Raw genomic sequence first — 12,279 nt, forward strand, 5'->3', positions numbered from 1 at the left:
AGTTTTAGAAGGACACATATTAAGGGTAAGTTTTAAACTCGACACCAACATGAAAATAAATGAAAACACAAAACTTGTCTCAGGAAAAGTTGTTTTAGTTCCGTATGAAAAGAAACATGTTTTGAAGTAAGTCATATACCCTTCTTTAATATTCATTAATCAAATTTAGATGACAATCGAAAGAAAGGGATATATCAGTATATATTTCTCTGTAGTGTTATTCGGACGTTGTTATTCGGACCATTGACATTTTATGCACCAGTCAATTGTAACCACGCCCCCCCCCCCCAGGTCCGGGGGTATACCGAGGATAGCTGGTGAAATGGGCCGTGTTTTTAACTTTCAGGTGGACCCACAGTGCCGGGTGAATGCGGTGGTTTTGTCTTTGCTTTAAATATAGCAGGGGAATGGGCCTTACCTAGGGTCCCTGGGGTGCAGGGGCATTTGTCGGGGATTTTACCAACTGTTCGTTTCTGCATGGCGGGGATTTTAGCTGGGATTGGCTGGACTGAAAGTCAAAGTCCCCGCTATTCCCCGGACCTGGGGGGGCCGTGGTTACAATTGACTGGTGCATTACTGAACTTATCAATGACATTACTACCAACAATCGGTCCGAGCCTCATATTGGGAACACTTTTCCTCCCAGGTTTATTTTAAAATCTACAAACATATACATATTGTGTGGCTTATGTTATCATCCTTTATAGAAGCAGTGGTAGATGACAAAAAATATTGACATGACTTGTACAGTAGAAACTTATTAAACCGGAACTCCACAAAACCGGAATGCTCGGGATACCGGACTTTTTTCAGGTTCCCGGTTTTCCCCTTCTATTTTCAATGTAAAAAAATCCCAACAAAACCGGAATTCCGGATACCGGACAAAAAATCGAGAAAATTTGTTAGTTGTCAACGTAATTTTACCTCACAAAACCGGACATATATTTGTTCCAACATGTCAAAATGATTTTGTGTATTAGTAATTCGGGAATCGCGTGTCACTTTGTTTTGACAGCCGGTGCGTCGTTAAATATTGCACCTGTGATGTGTTAACTCAATAATGGATAATAATGATTGCGCTGTGGATTGACTGCCGCACGATAATCAAACTTGTGAAAAGAAAATTGAAACATTAATTTGTTTGTTACAGAAACAGACGACACTGGACACTTGCTTTAAGTAATGTAGAACAATTACCTTGACTGAACATTATGTGTCACAGTAGAAACATAAAGATACAATGATATAAACGATATAAATGATATAATCTGTATCTGTGATGTAACAAGCACATGCACATTGATATATTAATGAATATATATTCTATGCATTATTTCAAGTTACTTGAACCATTGTTGATGTTAAATAAATGTTATCTTTATGTGTTTTCATTTTATTCCAGTTTTCAACTTCAAGGTTAACTCAGTTAATATTTTGAGTAAACTTACTCCGTACATCAAATCCTCACTAAACCGGAATCCTCACTAAACCAGAAATTTTGCCTAGTCCGGACCTTGTCCAGTTTAGTGAGTTTCTACTGTACCAGGCTGTATGCAAGTCCATATGAACAGGTTTTTGATGTTTTTCTTTGTACATGGCAGGCGCTAGATCTATGTGGAAAACAATACAGGATTTTTTTGAGTACAGATAATTGGACTAGCGTTCTGCCTGCGAAATTTGAGGTCTAAACAATTATCTCATCTATCAAAATCAGAGATGAAAACACCCCTATACACCAAGTTAAGAAAATAAACGATCTCTTAAAATTTCCATGCATACTGAAGTTCTCACTTAAATGTATGACTTGAACGACCATAGTGTGTTTATGATTTCTTTTTTGTTCTATTTAATAGGTACCATGAGTGGATGAAGTCCGAGGAGTTACAACAACTGACAGCATCCGAGCCCCTTACACTGGAAGAGGAGTATAGCATGCAGGAGTCCTGGAGAAATGATGATAATAGTGAGTTGCGATTATCGGTAAAAAGGGCTTTTTGTTTTACGTTACAGTCTGGGGCTTTGTCCTACAATTTTTGTGCTTTTAAAGCACAAACATCAGGCAATTCATATGCAGGCCGGTAGCCTTGTTGAAAGCAGTTTTTAACATAGAGGATATCTCATTCCAATCATTAAATTATTTCTCATTGGGCTAACATTTAGTAGCTTCTCGTCATGTTTTAGGGTAGTGTTGAGCTTAGGCCAGGGCAACATGATAGGGTCAATCGTACGAAGAATGACCAGTTTACAGTAATGTATGCAATGAATGGTTGGACTAGACTGTTTTGTGTATGTGGTGTTTATATGTTTGTGTCCCTAGTTTATTGTTGTTTGGGCCCTTGCTTCGTTCGTCTTATAGGGTTTATTTTAGAATTTTCAACTACTAGGCTTGTCCCCTGAAGTTTAATAAATTTAGCAGTGTAATAATTATGTCTTAATGACTGTTGAAAATAGCACATGTTTAAACTGTTGCTTTTCATTGTTGACTTGATGTTCCATAATCGCTGTCGATGAACTGCTTTTTTATTAAAACTTACAGATCTGATGTAGTTTGCACTTCCATAGCATTTGACTTCTAGAATGTATGTCTATGATATTGATTTCCTTTTCAGAATGCACCTTTATTGTCCTTGACAAGAAGCGATATGACCATACAGAGGCATCAGAGATAGGTAACACATACTGTCAATGTAACATTTTCTGAACTAAAAATAATTTCTAAGGGACTTTTAATACTCTGAAAAAAAATCACATAAAGAATTGTGCAATCTGTAATATTCTGTTATATTCTGAAACAGTACACCATTTTTCTCTCAGTGACTTTTGTAAAGCGGTTTAATGTTTTTTTTTACTATTTAGTTTAGATAAAAAAAAATGGGGCATGGATGTGGGGTGGGTACATTTTGATGGGAACCGGTACCTCGGTACAATTTTAGTTCTCGGTTCCAGACCAATACAGCAATACCATTTAATGTTTGGTGCTTTTCAGGTGTTTTAACATCAGCCTTGTCACCTGCTGCTCGTTTAAGTAAATGAAATCAGTGTTTTTTCTCCATGTACCTTTTTATCGATGAAGTTTCACCATTGTGACTGAGAACAGCATTTTCATCTTTTAATTTAACAAATTATAAAAAAAAAACACTTCCAAACTGCTTGTTTTTGTTTTATATAACATGGTTTTATTGTGCTTAAATATTTCCTATTCCGTGTCATGTTTATTCACAAGTTTAAACAAAATATCATTTCCAACATAAAATCTGGGAATGTATCTCTTAATTGTTTTTAACTGAAAATCAGACAAACATTATGGTATCCTCACTCTTTGTGATATGTTTTTTCATTTATTTTCAGACAGTATGGTTGGTGATGTGAACCTATTTTTCAATGATGAGGTGGACAAATCAACAGCAGAAATTGAAATCATGATTGCAGGTAAGTAACTGAAGAACAAGAGTGTTGCTGAGGGAACTCTAATGCTTGTCTGTTCTCAAAAAAGGTGCACAATCTGACAATTATAAAAGCAAGAGTTGTGGGCCTTGCTACACATGTGTGTGTTTCTGTGTTGCGTCTTGGAAAGATGTCTACCATGTGTCATTTGAATATCAATGATGAACAGATTTTAACTTTTTGCTTCTATAAATAAAGGTTAAAAAAATTTGCACATCACCGCCAGCAACCCGCTATACATCATTGACAATTTACCAAATATTTCTTTAAAACATTGACAAGCTATAAATGCTTTAATGTATAATTTGTCAGATCAGAAATTGCTAATTGGTTTAACTCCCAACAAACGACTTTTGTTTACTATTTTGAAAGATGAAATTACTATTATTAATTCAAATATCTTTTTACGCCGTCTTATAATATTTAGAAATACAAAAGTGAAATATTGTCATAGTTTTGCATTTTTTTGCATTTTTCTTTATTAATCTCTACAGATCCATCTGCAAGGGGCCAAGGAATTGGGAAAGAAGCATTGTTTTGTATGATGGTGTATGGTAAGATTTAGTTCTGAAATTAATTTTGGCTCGTCTAGTTTTTTGGAAGAAAAAGAAGCTGAAAATATGGTCCTATTTTTTTTGTGTGGTCATCTTCATAGTATTTAAAAATCACACCCACATGTAATGAAAAAACTTAAGTATTGTAACAATTGATTTTAAATATGAATATCACCTTAAGAATGTTCATGATATTGGAGTCAGGCTTTTTTAAAAAGCAGACCGTTCTATGAATAAAGACGTACAAGGATTTATTTACCTCATATGCGTTTTTGAATAAAACATAAAAATCAAAAGTAAACATCATTCTCTAGTGTAAAAAAATATTGATAGGAAATTAAGGTAGAATTACTTGGGAAAGTGTTGTCTTTTAATGGAGATTTAAAGACGATTCATGCTTTATTTTTCTTCAGTACCCTGTATTCTCCTGTCCTTTGCAGGGTTTGAGGAACTGTCAGTGCGCTGTTATACAGCTAAGATAGGCTATGACAACCACACCAGTGCAACTATGTTCACCAAGATCGGGTTTAAAGAGGTAACTATTGTGCTAAGATTGGCTATGACAACCACACCAGTGCAACTATGTTCACGAAGATTGGGTTTAAAGAGGTAACTATTGTGCTAAGATAGTCTATGACAACCACACCAGTGCAACTATGTTCACCAAGATCGGGTTTAAAGAGGTAACTAGTGTGCTAAGATAGGCTATGACAACCACACCAGTGCAACTATGTTAACAAAGATCAGGTTTAAAGAGGTAACTATTGTGCTAAGATAGTCTATGACAACCACACCAGTGCAACTATGTTCACCAAGATCGGGTTTAAAGAGGTAACTATTGTGCTAAGATAGGCTATGACAACCACACCAGTGCAACTATGTTAACAAAGATCAGGTTTAAAGAGGTAACTATTGTGCTAAGATAGTCAATGACAACCACACCAGTGCAACTATGTTCACGAAGATCGGGTTTAAAGAGGTAACTATTGTGCTAAGATAGTCTATGACAACCACCCCAGTGCAACTATGTTCACCAAGATCGGGTTTAAAGAGGTAACTATTGTCCTAAGATAGTCTATGACAACCACACCAGTGCAACTATGTTCACCAAGATCGGGTTTAAAGAGGTAACTATTGTGCTAAGATAGGCTATGACTACCACACCAGTGCAACTATGTTAATAAAGATCAGGTTTAAAGACGTAGGTATTACGGTAAAATAATCTATGATAATCACTTGTGTGCATCTATATTCACCAAGATCTGTTTAAAAAAAGTAACGATTGTGCTAAAATAGTCTATGACAATCACGGCAGTTCAACTATGTTTACCAAGATCCCATTTAAAGAGGTAACTTCAGTGGAGGGTAAAGCCAGACTGGTACTATGTGGCATAGGCAGGGTGGCTTTCGTCATTTAACACATTATTGTCAATTAACAGTCTTGACCAAACCGAGACATATGCTTTTTTCATAATTTGGCAGTAGCTTAATTGGTATGTTTTTCTTTTGGATCTTTTGAAATTGGGATTCTTTTTATGGTTGGAAGGGAATCTGGTGATGATGAAACAGGCATGCTTACAATTTTATTTTATGGAAATATTATTAATAAATCAATTAACTTTTGTGGCTTGCTGGAAAGTAATTGCATGTGTGCAAGTCCATCAGTTAAAAATGAAGAATTTTATTACACATATTTATGTTTGATTTAAACATGTTTCAGATACAGAAAAGTGATGTATTTCGAGAAACCACTTATGAGCTGAGAGTTACAGACGATGTGATTGCTGGTATTCTTCAAGGCTCACAACTCTATAAAGAAGAAAGATATGAAAAAAGATGACATCATATTGAGAAGCCATAAGATATTAAAAGATAAAAATGAATGCCATAATGCATGCAGGGTCCAAAGAGTCAGGTGGCAACGTTCTTCAATTCTGATTAAGTTTCTCCTGGATTGTTCATTTCCAATTCAAAGTAATAGAACTGTCCTATTTTTGAGTCATATTCACATTCCTTATGGTTATAGGCCAAGAAAATGGCTTGAAACTATTTAAACTGCATAGTTACATGGTTGGAAAGACACATTTACTTTTCTCAAATTATGCAACTTTCTGTCGTATACAAGTATGTTAAGACACAAAGCCCACATAGAACTTATATCAAGATAAAAATACTTGTTGTGGGTTAATCTGGCTGATTTCTGAAAACATTGATGACAGTAACGTTCAAAAACTGAAGAGTCTGGCATTTGGGATCATAACAGATGAAGCACAGATATTAGTAGGGAGGAACCAACATCTAATAATAATAACATTAATAATCTCGATCATGGATGTCATTGATTAAACTTGTTTCAACAGACGCTAGTTTTGTAAACAATGCACTTGTCAGCTATCTAAGAGCTTGACGTGTCTGAAACTCACAGGTTAAGTACTGATGGTGCTGCTGTCATGGTTGGTAAAAACAACGGTATTGCACAAAGTCTAAAAACAGAGAATCAATATAATTCTTGTCCAGCCTTGAAGCTGCAAAGTTGGTGAAAGAAGTAACCTTCTATGAAAACATTTTGCATGCTCTTCACTCGTTCTAAAGTAGATGTAGTAAAGCCTTTAGGACTTGAGCATACATGTACATGAATCTGGCAAGATGTTTTGGATGATCCAAAAGTTAAGCCATTTGCAGTTTAGGAGTAAGGTTGCTTAGCTTTTCAAACTTCATGGCAAATGTACACAAAGTTCCTGCTAGCATCCCTGCAAAGCGACACCCATTATCCTTTCGAATACCGCTACCGTACATCAACGCGCTACCGTAGCCGCCTAATGCAGACCAATTTTTCAAGGGTGCTGGTTACCGCTACTGTTTTACTGTAGGAATACTGTAGACGACTGAAACGTACCGAAAAAGTAGGTACGTCCAGTTCCACAGCCGCAAAATGCACATTTTCCACAAATTTATGGTACGTTTTTCATTAAAAGAAGAAGAATTGTGAATTTTAAAAACAGTATTAGTACGCTATGGTACTTTGTCTTAGAAACAGTTACTACACTATGGAATTTCTTTCAAATATAATAACCATGCAAAAATAAGCAACGGTATTTCTTTAAAAATCGTCATTCAACATTATTCGCCTCTGGCTTTTGTAAATTGGCTTTAATAAAACAGCATGCTTATGGTTTTCCTCTTGTATCAGGAGTACACTGTGGTATCACTGTTAAATTTAAGAAATGAGCAAAACTGCACAGTGGTATTACTGTGATATTTGTTTTACGGACTGTGTGTTAACTTCGATAAGGTAGACATTTCATGTTTGAATCAAACTAAATCAGTCACTTAAGTGCACTTTGGTAGCGTTCTTGAATCCAGAAGTATGCAAAACTACGCAGCGGTATTTCCTGTATAAACATAATACATAATCAACATAACAAAACCCATTTCAAAGGCGACGTTGCCTTTGAATGTCATTTAACGCTAGTTACGCTTTTTTCCTGTTGAAATATATGCTATAACTTTCTTATACATCCAACCGGACATCTATTACGTGATCGCTATAAAGATATCATGGAAACCATAGTGACTGCAAATATATCAACAGAACATCCAATACAAAATAGCTGTCACAGTTGCCATGAAAACCACTGCAATAGACAATAAACCAACCGGACAAATATCACAAGGTTACATTGGAACCACAGTGACCCCTGTTATGAAAGTTGTATGGGAAAGGAGCATGACTTAATACAACATGCATCAATACATATCTGTCGATGAAGCAATGATCAAATGTCACGATCACCATTCAAGAATCGTTGGTGCTCCGTGTGTCATGGGGTATCTCAGGAATTACCAGGCGTACTTAATATAATTATTTGCAAAAAGCTACAGAAACATGCTCAGTAGCAAAAAGTTTAAACATAAACCCGGTTTAGTGGCAATGGGCAACACCAAAGACATAGAACACAAATTCACAGACAAGAAACATAAGTCGAAAGATAGAAGTAGGGTTGACTCAAACAGTTGTAGAGAACTGAAGAGAAAACATCACAGGATGATCATGTTGTATTTGCCGACAAGTTTAAAACATCAGTTCCTCTGGCGTTTGGAAAAAATCTATACATTCGTGTCACGCATTAAACACCGGAAGGACATATTGGTCAATCGCAAAATCAGTCCACGAAAAGAGATGACAAAGTTAGGGTGCTCAGCAGAGGGGAACACATGGCATGAAATAGTTCGGACCGGAAGCTTATGTCCACTGCATGGGAATAATCAAAACATGTGTGCAACCCGATGACATGTTTCAATCCTATAATAAATAGCCGACAGAACAAGGTTTTGATGGAAGAAGTAAATGCAAAAGGAAAGTGGGAAAAACATGCATCAAAGTTATTTTTTTAATTAAAAAAGAACATGGGTGTTGTAGACAGTCAACATTTACAGTGTACCAACACCTAATTTGGACCTAATTTGTGTGGATGCCGTGGACATCTCGCTTGTGATTCATCATGTATAAAACGTCAACCCTCCGGCTACCTATAAGCTGTTTGAGAGAATGGTAATACTTTTTTTACAGTATATTACCAACATGCTGTAGAATGTTAAATAGTAACCATAATCAGGCTTAATAACGTATTGATCGTTGCAAATACCACCAAAATGAAACATGATCAACATCTTTTAAAATCAATCAGCTGTTTAATGTTTTATGTTTCTGTTTTTAGGTTGCAGAACAACTTATCGGCGGGAATAGCACACGTATAAGGAAATCAAAACAAACAATCGACATTTTTTAACTTGACCTCTTTGGCAATGTGCAGTGCAGAGTCAGCTTGCACAAGTATAATTCTAATGTTTATAAAATAAAACTCAAATGAAATGTTATTTTATTTAAAGGAATGTTTTATTTCGTATCGTGGCATTACCTCTATGAAAGGCCGAATAGAGGTCAAGTCAAACAAGACTATGGCTCCAGAAACACAGAAGAATGGAAAACAACAACTCATGGTTGTAAAACATTTTCAATAATATACGTTTTTTTTATATAATTGCATTTTGAAATGACCCTTAAATCGAAACAATGAACAGCCTCTGAAGTTCATGAAAATGCATTAAATTATTTCTACTGTTTAATGGCACATCTTGAATTTCAGAGTCTAGCACAAGAAAGCGCCATTTAGATCAATCATGTATTAAAATAAATTTTCAATATAGTATTGATGAAATAATCATAACAAAATGTTGTTCAATGTTTGTTTTAATGTTGTTTTTTTTATAGAATTTAACATTTCATGCTTAAAATGAGGACATATTTTACGAAATTACACATATACAATGCAATTGTCGCTAACAAAGTGTCTTTATAAAAATATTAATCAATATGTGATTTCTTTTTACAGACGGTCACCGATGATATTGCATTGCACCAGAAACTCCACTAGACACTGTTGCCGTTTCGTTAATCGCATGCTGTGATTATACTGGTGTTGTTTTCCGTGACAAATCTTGCGATATTTTTAGCAATATGATAGTTAGTCAAATACTTTGATTTATGCTTTGGTCTATGTTTTTCTATTATATAATTATGTACATGTGTTCTTTGTTGATAGGAGAAAAATTATTATCATTATTGATTTTCGTCATGTTTGATTTTATCCCTATGTATTCCTCAAGTTCCTATGATGTAAATAAATGATCTTTACATTTTATAACCTTGATGTATAAATGAATTGTGAATCTGTATTTGGATTTTAGTCCTATAAGTATACATTTATATAGGAACATGTGTGTCAAAAATCATGATATTGAATTGTTATTTTAATTCTTTTCTGATTTATTTGATAAAAAACATATTGTTTTGTAATCGCTTTATGCATGTGTAAATACTAAAATACACAAACATATGTATAATATAATGAAAACTACAGGGACAAGCCCATTAGTTGAACAGTAAAAAATAGGCCCTGTTAAGGTACACGTAAAGGGCCCAAACAACAATGAACTAGAGACACAAACATTGTTTCACCACTTCTTAAATCATAAGTTTCACTTTTTGTTTTATTACTGAATTTTAAATGGAATGACACTTGCCTAAAAAACTGTGATAATGTGATGTCTGCATTAAAATTAAGCACGGCTAAAATAGCGTATTTATACATACATAGTTTAGTCACACATGGCATTCCAGAGAGTGTTTATGAGGATTTTTTCCGATTCAAGCACACACATGCATAATATGATTGAAATAATAAAAAACATTTCGCAACGTTGCCTTACAAACATCTTTTTAAGCATTGTACTTTTGAAATATTTTGGAAAACCTTTTTCTACTACTGTAGTACAAAATTGCTGTTTTAGAAATATCAAATACTAGCCGTAGCATATTTATGAGGAAAACAACAGACATAAATATCAAGTTACTACAAAAGCTAAAACTGCCCTAGTGTATCTATGCATGCACACGTGGTATAATTCCAAGATTGATCATAACATTAAACGTCTCCGGCAATTTTGAACTATATATACCTGAAATGTTTGTACTAGAACTACCAGAGTGTATTAATGCATAATATTATCCTTTATGTACTTAACAATTTGTTTAAAGAAGTAATTCCTGTCTACAAAACTCGCCTATAGTAGTTTTATAAACATTAAAAAGTAGCCAATACCGAAGATGAAAATTACCACAACCTACATATCACAGGATTACCATTGCGCTGTTTTGCAAACATGTGCGTTTACCTAATGATGATTGTCTTCAATCAAATTACTACAACACACGACTACGGTTATTCCTACATTTGTTCAAAATTCATCATAATCGTAGTGTATTAATGAGAGTTTTGTATTTTTCCGAAGTCAACCAGAGCGTAGTTATGCCGATATGTCATATTTATTAATAAGTGAATATTTTAATTGCCGTTACATAATTAAACCAATAAAATGCATTTTATTGTATTAATGTGTCTATTAAAGGGTTTAAGTAAAAGGAAAAATGTACATTTTCACTAGAACATTACCTAATTAGGGATAATGTATATGTCACTAATTCGTGAAATGCAAACTTGATTTATAAGGGTGTTATGTTATATAATTTTATGTACTATATAATGTTTGTAATTAATTTCTTTAATTGTGTTAAACAAACATCAATAAACCAGTATAAACTATGCAACATTAAATAGGTTAAAACAGTTATAAACCAGATTAATTCTGTGATTTTTTTAATTCTGCAAGAAGAATTAAAATAATATTTTTGAATTCATACCATTAGGAATGACTGTGCCAAGAATGTGCATCCATTTACTCTCCTTTAATAATCGTTTCCAATTGTTCTCAATTTTATCAATTGGAAACGATTATTAAAGGAGAGTAAATGGATGCACATTCTTGGCACAGTCATTCCTAATGGTATGAATTCAAAAATATTATTTTAATTCTTCTTGCAGAATTAAAAAAATCACAGAATTAATCTGGTTTATAACTGTTTTAACCTATTTAATGTTGCATAGTTTATACTGGTTTATTGATGTTTGTTTATGCATTTATATTGCATTTTACCAGTATAATTGTATCTCTTTAGATCCTATAAGACATTATTTTGCGCAAAAATGTATGCTATATTTTGACGTTATCAACGTTGACGTCATTTGATGTTGACGTCATTTCCTGTTCATTATATACATACAACCCGATGAAGGCCGAATGGCCGAAACGTTGTTTCATAAATAAATAATTTGTGTTGAAGTTGGACTTCTTTAATTATCACCATCTTTAATTGTGTTATAAATTTGTACTGTTTCGAAATTGATAAACATTTTACCTAATTGCTAACGCATTTTAATCGGGAGATTTAAGTCTCTGCTTTTAGCAAAACATGTACAAGATTATAAAAATAAGCGGTATTCCCACGCTGTAGGATAGCGGTAATCAGAAGCCGAAAATTTGAGTACGGTTTACACTGCTGCGGTAGTTCGCCGGTGAATGATAGAGGTATTGGGGACACCCGAATTTAGGGTCTGCATTAGGCGGCTATGGTAGCGGAAAGGTTATGGCTAATGTCAGAATACTTTTTCCATGCCTTGTCGTCATACACATGCCTGTTTCTGACTCCATTCTACAGTTACATCATGGGTGAAATTGCTACGGTGGGTTAGATAAGGTGTTTGCAGTTCAATAAAACTGTAGTATGTGGTTGAAGATGACAGTTACGTGAATTTCTAGATATTAAATGCAAAGAAATTTGACATAAACAATAGCGAAAATTGAGAGAAGATTGTTTTAGGGG

The 12,279-nt window shown here is 34.3% G+C and overlaps 1 protein-coding gene across 2 annotated transcripts; it reads left to right on the plus strand.

Moving 5' to 3' along the window:
* Positions 1 to 31: 31 nt before the first annotated feature.
* Positions 32 to 9,767, plus strand: LOC128244339 (N-acetyltransferase 9-like protein). Of its 2 annotated transcripts, XR_008262945.1 has the most exons (8): positions 32 to 126; positions 1,854 to 1,963; positions 2,610 to 2,669; positions 3,349 to 3,429; positions 3,939 to 3,998; positions 4,439 to 4,533; positions 5,719 to 8,550; positions 8,717 to 9,767. XR_008262945.1 is itself a non-coding variant. In XM_052962357.1 (7 exons), exons 1-7 carry the CDS (start codon positions 50 to 52, stop codon positions 5,836 to 5,838), a joined length of 603 nt encoding a protein of 200 aa, XP_052818317.1. In that variant the 5' UTR covers positions 32 to 49; the 3' UTR covers positions 5,839 to 9,767. The 2 variants fall into 2 exon arrangements, 1 of the variants encoding a protein (XP_052818317.1); XM_052962357.1 differs by having other exon boundaries at positions 5,719 to 9,767.
* Positions 9,768 to 12,279: the final 2,512 nt, after the last annotated feature.

This window comes from Mya arenaria, chromosome 2, assembly GCF_026914265.1.
Source record: "Mya arenaria isolate MELC-2E11 chromosome 2, ASM2691426v1".
NCBI lineage: Eukaryota > Metazoa > Mollusca > Bivalvia > Myida > Myidae > Mya > Mya arenaria.